General features: G+C 38.1%; 1 protein-coding gene across 1 annotated transcript in view; it reads right to left on the reverse strand.

Moving 5' to 3' along the window:
- HOOK3 (hook microtubule tethering protein 3) overlaps positions 1-20846 on the reverse strand; it is a 101049-nt gene that overhangs the window by 55875 nt on the left and 24328 nt on the right. Inside the window, exons 8-9 of the mRNA XM_059685247.1 lie at positions 20501-20584; positions 10588-10751 (exon numbers count right to left, since the gene is read on the reverse strand). Coding sequence (XP_059541230.1) covers positions 10588-10751; positions 20501-20584 — 248 coding nt within the window. The remainder of the gene's footprint in view (positions 1-10587; positions 10752-20500; positions 20585-20846) is intronic.

The following is a 20846-nucleotide window of genomic DNA, read 5'->3' on the forward strand; positions in this document are numbered from 1 at the left end:
AAAAAAAATACTAAGATATACTGTATTGATAAAACATTTGAATTATTAAAATACTTGAAAACACAATACTGTAGTATGTATTCTGAAACTGTTTCCTTTATAATGAAAATGTAAGGCAATTCTAAATACCACTTTCCCAAAACCATACTTTAAAACCTGGCCACAATTTGAGACTTCTGTCCAAGATGGCGGCACAGAAAGACACTGAACACACCCATCCCATAAACCCATTGAATTTACACTTACAGAGCAATTCCCCCTGAAGAACGAAGGGCAAGTGAACAGCTTCTGCACAGCAAATGAGAAAAAGGGGGAGAGAGAGAGAGAGAGAGAGAGAGAGAGAGAGAGAGAGAGAGAGAGAAACACAGAAATGGGTAGGAGAAACTCAGACATGGTATGATAGGAAACCCACTCCCAACACACCACTTGCAGGAGGGAGGGATCATCGACTCTCCTATCCTGGGGCATAGCAAAAAAGAGAGTGGTTTAAAGGGCACCTAGAATATAACAGAAGAAAATGGATTTAACAACCCTAGGGCATTAGCCAACTGGAGGGAAGCTGTGGAAACTCTCTTCCACTGTCGGAAATACAAGGAACACCACTGTTGTGCTCTCCTTCCACTTTAATCTCACGGTGGGAGCATAGTCCAGTACTCTAGCCAGTTTGCCAAGGCTGTCCAAGTGTGCACCAGGCCCTGGGCCCACACCAGCTCCTTGGCTTGCCCCTGGGATTCCCCTTGGCTTGAGCCCTCTCCAACTACAGCTCCAACTGGCCGGCCAAGGAAGCCCCAGTGTGGCTTGCCCCCAGAACTTCCTGTGGCTGATGCCTGCACAACTGTAGCTCCACTCAGCCTGGATAAGGTGGCCCCAGTGCAGCTTTACCCCAGGACTACCCATGACTTCAATCTTAGCTGGCTCCAGCGTCAGCCACTGCTAGCCACTACGGCAGCCACGGTAATGCTCAGCAGCCCGCTCTAGCTCCAGCTGGCTTACCAAAGGCACCCAGCATACAGAGTTTACAAAAAGGAAGCTCCTATTCAAGGCCACTGCTTCCATACCAGGAGGGGTTGCTGTTTTGCCTAATCCACAAAAACACACACAGATAGACAGCCAGAATGAGGAGACACAAAAATATGTTCCAAACGAAAGAACAGGATAAAACCCCAGAAAAAGAACTAAATGAACTGGAGACAAGCAACCAATAAGATAGAGTTCAAAACACTAGTTATAAGGGTGTCTATGAACTTGGGAGAAGAATAGACAAGCTCAGTGAGAACTTCAACAAAAAGATAGGAAATATAAAAAGATCAGAACACAATACAAAAACTGCAATAAAAAATACACTATAAGGAATTAACATCTGATTAGCTGATGTAGAAGAACAAGTCAGGGAGATGAAAGACAAGGCCATGAAAATCACCCAATTAGAACAGCAAAAAAGAAAAAAGAAAAGAAGGTAAGTTAAGGGACAACATCAAGTATACCAACATCCAAATCACAGGTTCTCAGAAGGAGAAGAGAAAGATAGGGACAAAAAAACCTATTTGAAGACATAATGTCTGAAAACGTCACCAACCTGGTTAAGTAAACAGACATCCAAGTCCAGGGAGCACAGAGAGGCCCAAACAAGATGAACCCACAGAAGCCCATACCTAGACACATCATAATAAAAATGCCGAAAGTTCAAGATAAAGAGAAACTTAAAAGCAGCGGGAGAAAAGAAGCTAGTTATATACAAGAGATTCCCCAAGAGACTATGAGCTGATTTTTTTAACAGAAGCTTTGCAGGGCAGAAAGGAATGGCACGATGTATTCAATGTGACAGAAGAGAAAAAACCTATAGGCAAGAATGCACCAGCAAAGTTATCATTCAGAATTGAAGAGATTAAAGAGTTTCCCAGATAAGCAAAAGCTAAAGGAGTTCATCACCACTAGACCAGCACTGAAAGAAATGTTAAAGGAACTTTAAGAGGAAAAGGCCAAAACTAAAAATAAGAAAACATAGGAAAACAAAAATTTTACTAACAAAAGCAAACATTTAGTAAATATAGTAAATCAACCAATTATCAAGCTAGTAAAAAGGTTAAAAGACACCAGTAGTAAGAGCATGTGTAAATACAATAATAAACTAAGAAATTCATACATGTACAAGATGAAAAATATTATGTCAAAACATAAATGTGGGGCCTTGGCTGGTGTAGTTCACTGTTTAGAGTGCCAGCCCACGCACTAAAGGGTTGCAGTTTTGATTCCTGGTCAAGGGCATGTACCTGGGTTGTGGGTTTGATCCCCAGCCCCTGTTGGGGTGTGTGCGGGAGGCAACCAATCGCTGTCTCACATCACTGTTTCTCTCTCTCCCTCCCTCTCTCCCTCTTTTCCACTCTCCCCACAAAATCAAAGGGAAAAATATCCTGGAGTGAGGATTAACAAAAACAAAATGAAACATAATTGGGGGGGTGTGAGTAAAAAATGTAATGCTTTTGAAATGTGTTCAAACCTAAGCAAGCATCAACTTAAAATAGACTACCATAAACATAGCTTATATATGTATATGAATCTTAGGGTAACCACAAACCAAAACCCTATAATAGATACACACACACACACACCAAAAAAAAAAAAGAAGAGAAAGAAACCCAAATAAATCACTAAAGAAAGTCATCAGTGTACAAGAAGAGAGGAGGAGAAGAAGAAAGGAACAGACAACTACAAAGAAATCAGAAAATAATTACTAAAATGACAATAAGTATATACATTCATAGTTACTTTAAATGTAAATGTACTAAATGCTTCAATCAAAAGACAGAGTGGCTAAAGAGAAAAAACCAAAACAAAAACAAGATCTGTGGATATTCTGCCAATAAGAGACTCACTTAAGACTGAAAGACACAGACTGCAAGTGAAGGGATGGAAAAGATATTCCATGTAAATGGAAACAAAAAGAAAGCTGGCATAGCAATACTTATATCAAATAAAGTAGACTTTAAAACAAAGACTGTAACAACAGACAAAAGGCATTGCATAATAATAAAGGGACCAATCCGACAAGAGGCTATAACTTCTAAACACCAATGCAACCAATGTAGGAGTGTCTAAATATATAAAGCAATTACAGGCAGTCCTCAGGTTACATAGGACTCGACATACGTCATTTTGTGGTTACGTCACCATCTCCCATTTATTTATTTAAAAAAAAGTTTCCGTCATTTCAACGTACGCACGTATGTGCTTTATGTTTTTTATTATTTATTTACCACAAGTAAAGGTCAGGAATTATCATTCTTTTAGATTCTTTTACTGTTTCACTTCATTATTGCTGTGTATGTGCTCCATGTGAGTGATGTATGTGCTTATGTAGGTGGGTTCCAACTTAACAGCAAAAATCTCGTTATATCACGCCATAGGAACAGATCTCTGATGTAACCTGAGGACCTACTGTATTAATGGACATAAAGGGAGAAATTGGTAGTATTACAAGTCATAATAGCGGACTTTAACATCTCACTTACATCAGTGGGTAGGTCAGCCAGATAGAAAATCAACAAGGAAACAGTGGCCTTAAATGAAACCTTGAACCAGAAAGACTTAATAAACAGCAAAATATATTTTTTTTTCTGGACCATTTTCCAAGATAGACCACATATTAGGCCACAAAACTAGTCTCAGCAAATTTAACAAGACTGAAACATAACAAGCATCTTTTTTGATTACAATGATATGAAACCAGAAATCAATTACAAGAGGAAAACTGGAAAAAAACACAATCACATGGAGGCAAAAAAATATGCCACTAAACATTCAATGGGTTAATGAACAAAATCAAGGATAAAAAAAATATCTCGAGAAAAATGAAAATGGAAACACAACAATTCAAAATCTTTGGGCCACACAGCAAAAGCATTTCTAAGAGAAAAATTCATAACGACACAGGCAAGTGAAGGGATGGCCTACCTCAAAAAACAAGAAAAATGTCAAATAAACAATCTAACCTTACACTTAAAAGAACTAGAAAAAGAACAGTCCAAAGTGAGTAGAAGGAAAGAAATAATAAAGAACAGAGCAGAAACATATAAAAAAGACTTAAACTATATAAAAGATCAATGAAACTAAGAGTTGGTTCTTTGAAAAGATAAACAAAATTGATAAACCTTTAACCAGCCTTATCAGGAAAGAGAGGATCCAAATAAATAAAATCATATAAATGAAAGAGAAGTGACAAACAATACCACAGGAATACAAAGATTTATAAGAGGATACTATGAACAATTATATAACAAACGAATTTGACAACATAGAAGAAATGGATAAATTTCTAGATGCATATAATCTTCTAATACTAAATTAGAAACAGAAAACCCAAACAGAGCAATTATACTAGAAATGAAATTGAATCAGTAATCAAAAAACTCCCAACAAACAGAAGACCAGGGTCAGACAACCTCACAGGTGAATTCACCAAGCATTCAAAGAAGAATCAATACTTATCCTTCTTAACTATTTCAAAAAATTGATTGAAAAAGAGGGAAAGCTCCTTAACTCATTCTACAAGGCTATCACTACATTGACACTCAAATCACACACACACACACACACATTACAGGCCAATATCCCTGAAGAATACAAATGCAAAAATGAGCAAAACGAATTCAGCAATACATAAAAAAGATCATATAGCATGACCAAGTGGGATTTATTGCAGGGGTGCAAGTATGGTTCAATAACCACAAACCAACTCAGGTGATATACCACATAAACACAATGAAGGAGTAAAAATCATATGATCGATAGATGCAGGAAAAGCATTTGATAAAATTCAACATCCAATTATAATAAAAACTCAATAAAGAGGGTAGAAAAAGAACATACCTCAACATAATAAAGGTCATATATGACAAACCCACAGCTAATGTCATACTCAACAACAAAAAACAAAAAGCTTCTTCTCTAAGACCAGGAACAAGACAAAGATGCCCACTCTCACCACTCTTATTTAATGGAGTATTAGAGTCCTAGACACAGCAAGCAAGCAAGCAAGCAAACAAAATAAATAAATAAATAAATAAATAAACATACAAATTGGAAAGAAAGAAGTAAAATTGGCACCATCTGCAGATGACATACTATATATAGAAAACCCTAACCAAAAAAATATTAGAACTAATAAATGAATTCAGTAAAGTTACAAGATACAAAGTTAATATTCAGAAATCTGTTGCATTTCTATGCACCAATAACAAACTATCTGGAAGAGAAAACAAAACAAAATGAAACAATCCCATTTACAATTGCATCAAAAAATACCTAGGAATAAATTTAACCAAGGTTGTAAAAAACCTGTACTGTGAAAACTACAAGATGAAAACTGATGAAAGAAATTAAAGACACAAATAAATGGAAGGATAAACAGTGCTCATGGATCAGAAGAATTATTACTGTGAAAATGTCCATACTACCCAGAGCGATCTACAGATTCAATGCAATCCCTACAAAAATACCAATGTCATTTTTCTCAGAACTGAAACAAACAACCCTAAAATTTATATGGAACCACAAAAGACTCTGAATAGTCAAAGAAATGTTGAGAGAGAAAAAAATTGCAGGTACCACACTCCCTGATTTCAAACTATCCTACAAAGTTATAGTAACCAAAGTTATAGTAGCAGTATGGTAATTGCACAAAAAACAGTCACATTAATCAACGGAACAGAATAGAAAATCCAGAAATAAATTCATGCTTATATGATCAATTAATCTATGACAAAGAAGGCAAGAATACACAATGGGGAGAAGACATTCTCTTTAATAAATTTTGTTGGGAAAACAGATACATGCAAAAAATGAAACTAGACCACTTTCTCACACTATATAAAAAATCTAAAAATGGATGAAAGATTTAACTGGAAGACTAAAACCATAAAACTCCTAGAAGAAAACATGCAGTAAACTCTTTGACATTGGTCTTAGCAGTATTTTTTGGATATGTTTCCTTGGCCTAGGTAACAAAAGCAAAAATAAACAAATGACACTAGATAAACTAAAAAGTTTTTACACAGTGAAGGAAACTAGCTTCAGATGAAAAGGTAATCTAGTGAATGTAAGAAGGTATTTGTAAATTATACTAGGTGTACCAGTTAATAATGCGTATTTTTTTCAATAGATGGAGTTACACATATGTTGATATATATGCAATTTGATATGTATGCTATTTCCTGGTATTGACAGCAAGCTTCCAAAACTTCGTATGTCAAATTTACTGAAGGTGTTAACATCATAGACATTTTTACGCTTAAAAATGTTGAATTTCATGCCAAAAAAAGAGCATTTGCAGGAAATTTTAATTCATTACTTTATTTTGAAGAAAAAGTTACCGTATACTTCGGGAAGCTTATGGTGAACATGCTCCATCTCAAGATACTTGTGAACGCTGGTTTAAACGCTTTAAAAGTGCTGATTTCAATGTGAAAGACAAAGAACATACAGGTCAACCAAAAAAGTTTGAAGACCAACAATTATAAGAATTATTGGATGAAGATGCGTGTCAAACTCAAAAACAACTTGCAGAAAGATTAAACATTGCTCAGCAAACAATTTCTGATCATTTACAAGCAATGGGAAGATTTTAAAGGAAGGAAAATGGGTGCCACATCAACTGAACGAAAGACAAATGGAAAACGGAAAAGTCATCAGTAAAATGTTGCTTCAATGGCATGAAAGAAAGTCTTTTTTTGCATCGAACTGTGACTGGCGATGAAAAGTGGATTTATTTTGAGAATTCCAAATGCACAAAATCATGGGTTGATCCAGGTCAACCATCAACATCCACTGCAAGGCCAAATCACTTCGGAAAGAAGACAATGCTCTGCATTTAGTGCAGTGGTTCTCAACCCTGGCTGCACATTAGAATCACCTGGGAATCTTTTTAAAATCCTGATTTCTGGGCCTCATCCTCCAGAAATTCTGTTTCTTTGTTATGGGGTGGGGCCACAACATTAGTAACAAAGAAACAGAATTTCCGGAGGATGATGCTCAGAAATCAGGATTTTAAAAAGATTCCCAGGTGATTCTAATGTGCAGCCAAGGTTGAGAACCACTGATTTAGTGGGATCATGAAGGTGTGGTGTATTATGGGCTTCTAAAACCAGGTGAAACCATTAATACTAATTGCTACCTACAACAAATAATCAATTTGAACCACGCTTTGATCGTGAAATGACCAGAATGGGCCAGAAGACACGGCAAAGTAATTTTGCTTCATGATAACGAACCACTACACACTTCAAAACCAGTTAAAGACACGTTAAAAGATCTTGCCTGGGAAGTATTAACCCACCCGCTGTGTTCACCAGACCTTGCTCCTTCAGATTACCACTTGTTCTAATCGATGGCACACGCACTTTCTGAGCAGCACTTCAAAACGTATGAAGAAGTGGACAATTGGGTCTCTGAATTGTTTGCCTCAAAACAAGAAAAGTTGTATTGGGACAGTATCCACAAATTACCTAAAGATGGGGGAAATGTGTAGCTAGCGATAGACATTACTTTGAATAAAGCACTTTTTTTAAAAAATACATTTTTATTGATTTTTTACAGAGAGGAAGGGAGAGAGATAGAGAGTTAGAAACATCGATGAGAGAGAAACATCGACAAGCTGCCTCCTGCACACCTCCTACTGGGGATGTGCCCGCAACCAAGGTACAAGCCCTTGACCAGAATCGAACCTGGGACCCTTCAGTCCGCAGGCCGATGCTCTATCCACCGAGCTAAACCGGTTTTGGCTGAATAAAGCACTTTTGATGTTTCTCTTGAAATTATCGTGTTCTCTTTGGTTACAAAATCTGCCATTATTAACCGGTACACCTAGTATAGTTGGTAAGGGGTTAATAACCAAAATATACAAATAAATCATTTTAACCCAACATAAAAACCAAACAAAAAAAACAATCCAATTAAAAGATGGGCAGAGAACCTGAATAGACACTCCTCTAAAGATATACAGATGGCCAATAGATACATGAAAATATGCTCAACATCACTAATTATCAGGGAAATGCAAATCAAAACCACAATGAGATATCACCTCACACTGTCAGAATGGCTATTGTCCAAAAAAATACCAAAAACAAAGAACAAGTGTGGAGAAAAAGGAATCCTCATGCACTGCTGATGGGATTGTAAACTAGTTAAGCCACTATGAAGAAGTGTGGAGGTTCCTCAAAAAATTAAAAAGAGAATTACCATATTACTCAGCAATTCCACTCCTAGGTATTTATCCAGAGAAAACAAAAACAATAATTTGAAATGATATATGCACCCCTATGTTCGCTGCACCATTGTTTACAACAACCAAGTAGGGAAAGATGAATAGATAAAGAAGATGTGGTGTATACATATACAACGGAACAGTACTTAGCCATAAAAGGGAATGAAATCTTGCCATTTCGGACATAAATGGACCTAGAGTATTATGTTAAGTGAATTACGCTGGAGAGAGAAGGCAAGAACTATTTGATTTCACCTATTTATGAAATCTTTAAAAAGAAGCAAACAAAGGAACAAAACAAAATAGAAACAAACTCATAAAGAAAACAAACTAATGAAACAGTGAGGTAGGGGAATGGACTGAAAAGGTGAAGAGGATTAAGAATTACCAATTTCCAGTTATAAAATAAGGCATAGGGATGTAAGGTACAGTATAGGGAATAGTCAGTAATATTATAATTACTACGTACAGTAACACATGGGTTACTAGACTTACTGTGATGATCACTTTGTAAGGGATATAAATGTTGAATCGCTATGTTGTACACCTGAAACTAATATAATATTGTATATCAATTATAATTTTAAAAAACTAGCCACAACTTAGAAACAAAAAGGTAAAAATCATATTTAGATTTTACTGTCCACCAATTCTTAGAAAGTCAAGATGCAAATGAAGGATTCTCAAAGTTTTTGGTCTCAGAATCCCTTCATAGTATTAAAATTACTGAGATTCTAAAGAACTTTTGTTTACATAGGTTTTATCTATCAATATATAATAAACCCATTATGTTAATACAGACAAGATAGTTCAGTGGTAAAAGTGGCAGTGTTTGACACTTCAGTGACTGAAATAGTCCGATTTAATGAGAGAGCTGGGTTGTCATAGCTGTTTCTGCATTCATCTGTTGTTTCGGTTTTCAGGCTGAAGCATATGGAGGAAATGCAGCTTTCCCCACAGGTGTAGCTGGGAAAGAGAGCGCTCTCAGACTCTGAGAGGGTCTCAGTGAGCCTGCAGGGTCCTCAGACCACACTGAACTGCTGATGTAAACCACAGGGGATGGATTGTTTCTACAGTTTCTGACTAAAGGTTTTAATTTTTTCCTGCTAAGGCAAAAAGAAAATAAAAATCCAGAAACATTTCGTTGAGGAATAATAAAGGATAGGCTGTCATACTAAGTTAGTTGATAAAGTAAAAATATAATTGATATTTAATGTCTCTTACTATTTTAACACTGGAAATCTACCTCTAGGTAAGAAACAGGTCATAACATATTTATAATAGTATTTTTATCATACTGCTAAGCCCTTCAATTTTGTGGTTCTGTTCTGTGTTGCAGGACGCCAGGTTTTTCCTTTTCTTCTTTTCTCTTTCACTATCTAAGTGCTATCAGTCCCTTCCTTATTCCTTTCGATCTTTTTCTTTCCCAGGTGTGTTTAGAAGACTGTCCCTTTAAATCAGTTTGTTCTTTAAGTAAATCTGTCTCTAGAAATCATGTACTTGGCATTTGTATCGTGTCTCTTTAAACTGGGTACTCAAAAGGGTACCAATCTCTTTAAATTCAGTTCCAGTATCTTTTTATGGCATCAGGCCCATTAAGGGGATGCACTGCCCTGGCCAGTGTGGCTCAGTTCGTTGAGCACTGTCCAGTACACCAAAAGGTTGCTGGTTCGATTCCTGGTCTGGGCACATGCCAGGGTTGCAGGCTCAATCCCTGATGGGGAGTGTGCAGGAGGCAGCAAATTGATATTCCGCTCTCACATCAATGTTTCTTTCTCTCCCTTCCTCTCTCTCTAAAAATCTACTTCTCTATCAACAGAAGAAGATGCACTTACTTTGAATTTTGTTCCCTGTAGTTTGTGGTCTAATCTCCATTTTTGTTTTAAAAATGATTTCAGATTTTGAGTGAATTTAATCTTTTTAGTGATTATTCCAACTCACCCATAGGCCCCTTCACTAGAGTTCTTCTGTCTTCCTCCAATTTCTTCCGCAGTCTGCCTTTACTTGCCTCCGTTTGCCTTTCTTGCCTGGCAGAATGGGGGTAGGACAGGTGTGTGGGATGGGGCTGGTGTTTGTTTTCTTTTTTTCACTCATAGTTATATTTCAGCTGGGGCATTCTGTCTTCAAGTAATACTGAAGTGTAGCTTTGGTAGAACTGTTCCCTTGATGTAAAGCTATTTCAGGTTATGTGGCAAGATTTTTGGAAAGTTGTTTATTACACAGCGTCCTTAGTCTGCAGCTACCCAGAAGTCCTAATACTATATTCTTAACTTTAAGAGATAGTGACCAAATTTTTAAAAGTCAGACTTTAGTGAGTGGTTTTTTACCTGAATGTTTCTTCTTGGAGCTGTTCTAATTGAGTTTGGAGCTGCAGATGCCTTCTTCCTGCTGGACTGTTAGGATCTTCTATAGGGTCAGATTGATTAAGTCTTTCCATTAATACCTGATTCTCTGCCAACAGGCTGCTTTTCTCCTCTTGCAATGCTGCAACCTGTTAGAATAAAGGAAGACAGCAGTTATTTCTTCCAATGACACCGGCATTGCCATAATCACCTGTGAATTACCATGATAAGTTAAAGCCTATTTTTTAAAAAGTACAATAAAAATTATAAAATACATAAAATAAATAAAAAGTACAATCAACCTCCACTTAAACCATTCAACATTATTTTTGGAATATGGCACAAGTAGAGTAATATATTAAGAGTAAGCAAGAATTCATTATTTTATTTATTTATTTATTTAAATATATTTTATTGATTTTTTACAGAGAGGAAGGGAGAGAGATAGAGAGTTAGAAACATCGATGAGAGAGAAACATCGATCAGCTGCCTCCTGCACATCTCCTACTGGGGATATGCCCGCAACCCAGGTACATGCCCTTGACCGGAATCGAACCTGGGACCTTTCAGTCCGCAGGCCGACGCTCTATCCACTGAGCCAAACCGGTTTCGGCAAGAATTCATTATTTTATATCTGAAAAGACAGTTAAGCAAAGATATATAGAGGGCAATTAAGCACACAAAAAGATATTTATGATTAGTCATTAGGAAATGAAAATTAAAACCACAATGTTACACCAATACACTTTGACTACAATGGCTAAAATTAAAAAACTGGATGTACCAGAGCGCACAAATGGAAGCCTCATACACTTCTGATGAGCATATAAAACAGTTTTTCATTTTCCTAAAAAATTAAACATGCAACTACCACATGACCCAGCCATTCTATCCCTAGGTATTTACTTGAAAACAGAACCACATGTCCATGCAAAGACTTATAAAAATGTTTATAGCATCTTCATGTGTAATAACGAAAAACTGGAAACAGCACAAATATTCATCAGCAAGTGAATGCATGAGTAAATTGTGGTATATCCATACAACTGAATACTATCTTAATTACAAAAAATTTAACTATTGATATGGACAACATGAGTAAATCTCAAAATAATGAAAGAAGTCTGACCAAAAAAAAACCACACCACACAACAGTACGCACTGTATGATTTCTTTTATATATAATTCTAGAAGATACAAGCTAATTTATAGGGACAGAAAGCAGTTTGGGACTAGAGGGGGATTACAAAGAGTCATGAGAAACTTGGAGGGTGATGGATTCATTATATTGATTGTGGTGATTTCACATGTTCATACATATGTTAACATCTATCAAACTTGTACATTTTAAATGTGAGTAGTTTGTTATATGTTGAGGCCCGGTGCACGAATTGGTGCACAGGTGGGGTGGGGGGGATGTCCCTCAGCCTGGCTGGCTATCGGGGCCATCTGGCCCAGTCCCAATCAGGGCCGATGGGGGCGGTCAGGCTGGGGGAAGGGACTGTGGGAGGTTGGCCAGCAGGTCACGGGGGAGGGACCGCGGGAGGTTGGCTGTGGGAGTACACTGACCACCAGGGGGCAGCTCCTGTGCTGAGCGTCTGCCCCATGGTGGTCAGTGCACATCATAGTTACTGGCCATTAGGTCGTAATGTTCACTTAGGCTTTTATATATATAGATTATCTCTCAATAAAGCTGTAAAAACAAAAGTTGCCTGCCATTTCTAATTCTCCCTCTCCATCCCCCATTGCCTTCTGAACTCTTTCTGGTTGGATACTGCCCCTACTTTTCCACCCGATCTGCTCACCCACTGACTTCCAGGTCACAGTGCTCTACCAAGAACACTTGACACAACCGATCACATCCTCCTCGTTAAAGTATTTTCTTTACTTGGCTTCCAGGACACCTTACTCCTGGTTTCTGTACCAACTCACTGGTCTACCTTCTTTCTTCTGCCATTAGAGTATTGCCCTGCCATTAGAGTATCCTACAGCTTTTCTTTTCTGAACACAGTGATGGCTTCCAGTTTCATGGCTGTAAACATCATCTATTCACTGACAACTCACACATTTCTATTTCTAGCCTAAAACCCTGACCTGGATATCATGTCCACTTGGATGTCTAATAGGCATCTCTAATTTAAACTGTCCAAGCTGAACTCTTAATTACCCCCCGCCCAGTCCTTCCACAGCTTTTCCCACCTCAGTAAATGGTAACTCTATCCTTCCAATTGCTTAGTCATAAGCCTTAACATCTTTCCACCACATCCAATCTGCCAGGAAATATCATTGGCTCTACCGTCAAACACATTTGGACCACTAGCCCTAAATTCTGATGACCTAAGCCAACATAATTTTTTGCCTGGATTACTGCAATGACCACTCAATTAGTCTCCTTGATTTGGCCCTATTTTCCCTATATTCTATTCTCCACACAGCAAAACAAGCACACTCCATTAAAACAGATCACAGGACTACTTTGTGCAAAAGCCTCCAATGACTTCCCATTACTCAAAGTCAAAGTCTTTCCAAAAGCTTATAAGACCTCTCCAGACTGATTTCCACACTCCCTTCCACTCCTGCCACCCTCACTGTCCTGCTGTTCCTGAATGTACCACCATGCTTCTACCTCAGGCCTGTGCTCAGCCTGTAATGCTCTTCCCTGAAAATTGAAGAGGCTTGCTCTCCTAACCTCTTTAGGATTTTACTACCATGTCACCTGCTCTGGTGCACCTATATTGACTACTCATTTTAAAACTACTAACTCTTCCTATCCTGGATTCCCTATTCTACCTTCTCTGCTTTATTTTTCTCTAGAATACTTACCATCACTTAAAACTATATTCTCTATTTATTGTCTGTCTTCCTTACTAGAATGTAAACACCTGGGGGCAGGAATATTTCATCTGTTTTTTATACCCGCCCCCCCCTTCATTGTATCTACAGTAACTTGAGCAGTGGATGGTACATAGTAGGTGCTCAGTAAAAGTCTACTGAATGAATGAATCTGAAATGCCAGCTCTATAATTTATCAGCTTTCCATAAATCAGTCTTTTTAAAAATTATTTTATTTTTTTATCGATTTTAGAGAGAGGAAGGGGGAGAAGGAGAAGGAAAGGAAACAAGAGAGAACGAGAGAGAGAGAGAGAGAGAGAGAGAGAGAGAGAGAGAGAGAGAGAAAGAAACATTGATTGGTTGCCTCCCATGTGTGCCCTGACTGGAGATTGAAACCATAACCTGGATTTGTACAGTGACCAGGAATTTAACCACGACCTTTTGGTGTTCGGAATGATGCTCCAACCAAATAAGCCACACTGCCAGGGCTGCGTAAGTCTTTTCTCAGAACAGAGTATGGCTCTATTCTATGCCATTGGTCTATTTCGTTCATTTCTGCTCTTTCATTCTTCTTTCTTAAATAAATGTTTATGGCTTAAAATCTTAAATTTTAAAAGTTCATTTCTTTGCTACTAATTTCTAACTTTAATTGCATCTTTATCACAGAGCATAATCTAAAGACACAGATTTTTTTGAAATTTTATTAAGAACTGCTTTATAGCCTGGCTGGTGTGGCTCAGTGGTTGAGCACTGACCTCCTATGAACCAGGAGGTCTCAGTTCAGTTCCCAGAAAGGGCATATGCCTGTGTTGTGGGCTCGATCCCCAGTAGGTAGCATGTAGGAGGCAGCCAATCAATGATCCTCTCTCATCATTGATGTTTCTACCTCTCTCTCCCTCTCCCTTCCTCTCTGAAATCAATAAAAAATATATATATATTTTTTAAAAAGAACTGCTTTATAACCTGGTATGTGATCAGTTTATAAAGGCTAAAACTTTAATGCTAGACTTATCAGACTAGCAAAGGTTGCTAAAATATTTTAACTCAATATATTTGGCAGAAATCCTTTTCACAAACACAGAAAAAGGAGACTAATTAAAAATAATACAGAAACATGATTTAAGCAAAATATCAAACAAGGCAAAGGAGCTTAAAATGAAAAGCTAGTTTCCTATTGACATTTTCCACTTCTAAGAGACAACTAGTTTTTAAAGAAATTTTAAAAATAATTTTTATTGATTTCAGAGAGAGAAAGGGAGAGGGAGAGGGACAAAAACATCAATGATGAGAGAGAATCATCAATGGGCACGCCCCTCACTGGAGATCAAGCCTGCAATCAGGCATGTGCTTTGACCGGAATCCAACCATGACCTCCTGGTTCATGAGTCAACATTCAACCACCAAGCCACGTCAGCTGGGCAAGAGACAACTAGTTTTAACTGTTTTAATTTCTATTGCTTTCAGTAGTTACTTTACATCTCTTAATAATATGTTATAAAACACTATTTCTTGATTTATCAACCTTAGACATTATCTAGTGACTCTTCCTCTGATAAATTAAATTACAGCAACTTCTGCCATCTCTCCTTTCCACAAAGATAGTTATATCACTATACTCACTCCCTTCATTGGTCACTGCTGCAATTTTCAACAACTACTCACTGACTCAATTACTCACCACTCACTCACTCAGGTATTCACTGTGTGCCTACTACATACTAGACACTGTTGCAATTTTATTGGTGCAAGACCTACTGTGATGATTAAAGCACAGAAAGTTCTTATTCCACCAAATAGTTATATATTCAAAATAAATCACATTAAATTTATAAACAAAAACATATTAAGTAAACCAATAAATACATGCAAAAATGAGAGTGACAAGTGCTATGCAGAGGGTTAAAGTAAGACTAATATGAGAGTCTGGATGATTATTTTAGATTGGCTGACCACGGAAGGACTTCTCAAGGAGGCCTAATTTAGTACTTGGCACATCTAAGTGCCCAATAAATATTTTATGACAAATAAATCAGGTGGTTTGAGCTGAGATTGAATGACAAGAAGGAGCCAGCCATGGAATGACTATTGCCCCCACAGAAGTGGTTCTTGACTCCCTTCTTGGAAAGACAAGAACATCAGTGGCCCGCCCCTTCCCTCATCACTCTTGCACTATTTTCATTCTCAATCTCTATACCTTTACTTTCATAATAACACTTCTCTACAAAACAATTCTAACTGTTGAAAAGCCAGAAAGCTTACATTAGAGGTCATACCATGACTATGTTCTACTGTTTTCTGCAGAGCTAAGTGTGTTATAGGGCTATCCTTTTTTTTTTTCTTTCTCATAACCTCTCTAAACCTTGCCATTCACTTTGAAATCTGTTTATACCAGTGAAACCAAGGGTCCCTATGACTTTGATTAAATTTAATTTTAAATCCTAGCTCTCAAAATCATATCCCTTTCTATATATACCCCTCAGAGACCTAGCCTTTCCCCCAATAACAGCAAACCCTGAGGCAGCAAAAGACAGTAACCGGACCTGACGAATGGTCATAGTCTGAACTTCCGGCAGGATGAAGATAATATCTTGACCTAAGTTATGTTTCAGCTCTTGAGCATTAAGGTGGAATGACCGCCTAGCCACTTTCCCATGAGACCAAACAGGGATCTGGAAAAGACTTCAGCATTGTCCTCAAAACCTGAAGAAATAATTTATTACCTTTACCTCAAATTTGACCAATCAGTTCCCAGCATGACCCTGAAATCTCTAAGTCACAGTGTCTTGTGATTTTGTCCTATATGTATAATCTGCAATCTACATGCCATCAGGGCGTCAAATTTTTAGAGTATAAGTCTCCATATTCAATTCAGTATTAAGTTATTTTGCTTTCTATACTACAAACTCCTGCTCATGCATTTCTCTGGGCCAGTGCATGCACGCAGGTGGAGTCAAGGAAAAAAACTGGAGTTACAGTAACACCAGGGATTGGTAAACATTTTTGTGAAAAATGAAACAGTGCCTATTTTAGGCTTTGAGAGACATAAGTCTCTGTGGCAAGTACTCAACTCTGTCATTGTAGCATGAAAGCGGCCACAGACAATAACATCAATGAGTGTGTGGCTGTGCTACAATAAAACTTTATACAAACAGATGGCAAGCTGTAGTTTGCTAATCCCAATGTATAACTTTAATTTTTTATTGTTCAAAGATAATATTTATATTCTGCTTGTAAAATTAATTAACTCTACTTTTATTATAACTCAGCATTTATGTATAGTTCTAAAATCTGAAAAACAATTAATAACATGTACATTGGAAAGGAACCAAGATGGCAGCATAGGTACACACTTGTACTTGCTGCCTGGCACAACCACATCAAAACTACAACTAAAGGACAAAACGGGTATCATCCAGAACCACGGGAAGGCTGACTGAGTGGAAATTCTACAAGTAGAAGGAAAGAGAAAAGCACACTGAAACTCGTAGGAGGTGCAGAGGGGCAGAAGTGTGGAGGTATGGAGGTGCATGGGCTGGCAACTGGATATGCTGTTGTCTTTTTCAATTGGGAGGGAGATACAAGCTTCCAATTGTTCTGAACTCCAGTTCTGGGCGAGACTCTGGAGACCCAGACTCATAGGGGAGAAACTGGAATGTTTGGCATCGGGCCGGAACACGAGGGCGGCTTTCTTGCCGAGGTGCTTGCAGCGATCATTGTTCCTGCACAGGGTCCCGGGACACAGACCCCGGGCATCTCAGAGGCAGAGCAGACTGGCAGCCATGGCTCCACGCTGATGATTCCCTGAGACCCCGCCCCACCCAATTTATAACCCCACCCAAGCTGTGAGGAGAGGCTTTTGCATATGAATGGCCTGTTCTTTTTCAATTTAAAGCCTAACAAACTGCCACTGGGTCAAAGAGCACAAAAGCTTCCAAAAGAAGGCCTAGACAACAGCCTGCATTACTTCACAGCTGCGCCTCATCTGGGCATCTCCAAACCCCAAACAAAGGAGAAATCTGCAGATCTCTCTGTAGCTCCTCGGGATGGCTCAGGCAGTGGCTGACTTTGCACCTCCTTGGAGATCCAAGAGCCAGTGTACCCAGTGGCCAGAGTGAGATCATACCAGAGTACAACTCTTCACATCCATAAGCGACACACTCAAGAGGCAGACTCAGGGAGCACCAAAGCCCCACTGAAGCAAGTCCTGTTCCATAAGGGTGTCTCCAGCACAGCAGTTCTCTCATTGTAGACACAGCAGGTCCTCACAGCCAACTGGCCTGTGATACCAACAGCAATCAAGACTTAACTACAACAAGACTGCACAGAGCCCACAAAGGGGTGCACCAAGAGTGTCAACCTCAGGTAATTAGGGAGGCTGAGCCACTGGGCCCTATAGGACACCTAGCACACAAAGCCACTCTATCAACACAGGGAAGCAGCCAAAATGCAGAGACAAAGAAACATGTCACACACAAAAGAAATGGAGGAAAGCAAACTACTGGATATAGAGTTCAAAACCACGGTTATAAGGTTTTTCAAGAATTTTCTAGAAACTTCCAAGAAATTTAGTGAGACCTTCAAGGATATGAAAAAGGAACAAAGAAAGAATAATATACAGAGCTCCAACAGCAGACTAGAGGATCGCAAGAATCAAGTCAAAGATTTGAAATATGAAGAAGCAAAAAACACCCAACTGGAAAAGCAAAAAGCAAAAAGAATCCAAAAATATGAAGATAGTGTAAGGAGCCTCTGGGACAACTTCAAGTGTACCAACATCCGAATTACAGGGGAGCCAGAAGAAGAGAGAGTGCAAGATATTGAAAACCTATTTGAAGAAATAATGACAGAAAACTTCTCCTACCTGGTGAAAGAAATAGACTTACAAGTCCAGGAAGCACAAAGAACCCCAAACAAGAGGAATCCAAAGCGGACCACACCAAGACACATAATTAAAATGCGAAAGGCAAAAGACAAAGAGAGAATCTTAAAAGCAGCAAGAGAAAAACAGTTAGGTTCCTACAAGGGAGTACCCATACGACTGTTGGCTGATTTCTCAACAGAAACTATGCAGGCCAGAAGGGAGTGGCAAGAAATATTCAAGGTGATGCATAGCAAGAACCTACAACCAAGATTACTTTACCCAGCAAAGCTATCATTTAGAATTGAAGGTCAGATAAAGAGCTTCACAGATAAGAAAAAGCTAAAAGAGTTCATCACCACCAAACCAGTATTATATGAAATGCTGAGGGTATTCTTTAAGAAGGGAAAGAAGAAGAAAAAGGTAAAGATAAAAATTATGAACAAAGTGACAACAAATACACATCTATGAACAAGTGAATCTAAAAATCAAGTGAATAAAAAATCTGATGAACAGAATAAACTGGTGAATATAATAGAATCAGGGGCATAGAAATGGAGTGGACTGACAATTCTCGGGAGAAAGGGTGTGTAGGGAGTGAGGGAAGAGACTGGACAAAAATCGTACTGGAGGACAGTGTGGGGGTAACGGCATGGGGTGTGGTGGGAACCGGGTGGAAGGTAGCTATGGGGGGAAAAAAGAGGAACTGTAATAATCTGAACAATAAAGATTTATTTAAAAAAATAACATTTACATTATGACTAAATATTATTTACTATATAACCTGTGTGCTTTGATTACACAACTTCCTATATGCATCAAAGCAATTCCAACTCTTATGCTTTTCAAAGTAAGATGCTGCTAGTGTAAATGTTATCATCCCTGTGTACCCATTATCCAGGTTTAACAAATATCAAAACATGGTCAATTATGTGTAATCCAGTGGTTCTCAACCTTCCTAATGCCGCCACCCTTTAATACAGTTCCTCATGTTGTGGTGACCCCCAATTTCATTGTTACAAATTGAACATAATTAAAGCATAATGATTAATTACAAAAACAATATGTAATTATATATGTGTTTTCCGATGGTCTTAGGCGACCCCTGTGAAAGGGTCGTTTGACCCCCAAAGGGATCTCGACCCACAGGTTGAAAACCGCTGGTTTAACCTATACCTTGACACAACTCTCCGCACCTCCCTCATTTTGAGGTAATCCCAGAAAAATAATTTTATTTCTTATTTTCTTTAATTGTGAGAGATTTCTTCAACTTTATCTTTTAACTAGTCTACGGAATTTTTATTTTGACAATTCTATTTTAAGTTTACTAAAGTGTTTCTTGATCTCTAAGTTTTCCTTTTTTAAAACAGCATCTTGTCCTTATTTTACAGAGGAAGTATCACTAATTTTACTGGCAGTACTAGATTAAAAGGGAAAAATCTCTGCAATTGTCACCACTTCCTCTATGGCCAGTTTCTGGTTTATATTGATCCTTTTATCTTTTGTTATGCAAATTTCCCTCACATTTAGAATTAGTCAACAGCATGGGTAACTGGTAGCTATATGGGATCACTTTAGGGCTTCACTTTAGGGCTTTATCTACAAGAAAATGACCTTTATGTAAATTAAAGAACCCAGAAAAAACAAAACAAAATGAAAAGGACCTCACTCTGCAATACTAATACTCAATCTAACCTCCCTATGCTTCTGTTTAAATTCTGTGGAAAAGATGGCTCTGACTGGGAAGCTGGCTATAGTATCGGTCATTCTATATGCAATGGGTGACAGGGTTGATGGGACTTAACTCTTCTACATAAAACCTCAAGTTGCAGCCTCACTCAGCCTTCCCTTGTATCTGTGCTCTCCATGGGGTTCTGCTTCCGTAGACTGCCCTCCTCTTGTTGGCCACTACGTTCTTTACTCCTTTCAGCCATTCAGGACTTTTCCAACTGCCTTCTGGTTTTCAGAGTTTGGTGAAAACTGGTAGTGTGTTGTGCTACTATAACCAAGCCGAGGGTTAAATATTCAGGAAAGGAAATTAATAATGTATTTGCTCAGCCTATCTTTAACCAGAAATATGTTTTCCTTTATTTTTCTTTAATTAGGGTTGCATTGTAGACAAACTGTATTTATGGCAGGACACAGTACATTTTGTGGTATTTACAGTGGTACATTTCAAACAGGTGGTACACAGACCAGAACTCTTACCTGCATATCTAACTCATGGCATCTTTGAGCAATTTCTTCCTTGGCTGACAAAGCTTCATTTAGTTCCTCTGTAGTTTTCTTCAACTGATTGGAAACAAAGAGATACAATAAGCATTTCAATATGAAGTGGCAACAATTAATAATTACATTTGTATAATAAGGAATTAAACATTATCCCCCTTTTCTTTATGAGGGACAGGGAGAAATCAAGAACCCTCTGTGCAAGAATCAAAAGAAGGCACTTCTAACTCTGAATATCTTTTAGTCCTAAATCTGTCTTTTCTGTACTTTGAATTTGGTTCTTTCTGCATATCAAGTTTTCCTACACATCTTCTTCCTGGCCTAC

The sequence above is a fragment of the Myotis daubentonii genome, chromosome 2 (genome assembly GCF_963259705.1).
Source record: "Myotis daubentonii chromosome 2, mMyoDau2.1, whole genome shotgun sequence".
NCBI classification, from domain to species: Eukaryota; Metazoa; Chordata; class Mammalia; order Chiroptera; family Vespertilionidae; genus Myotis; species Myotis daubentonii.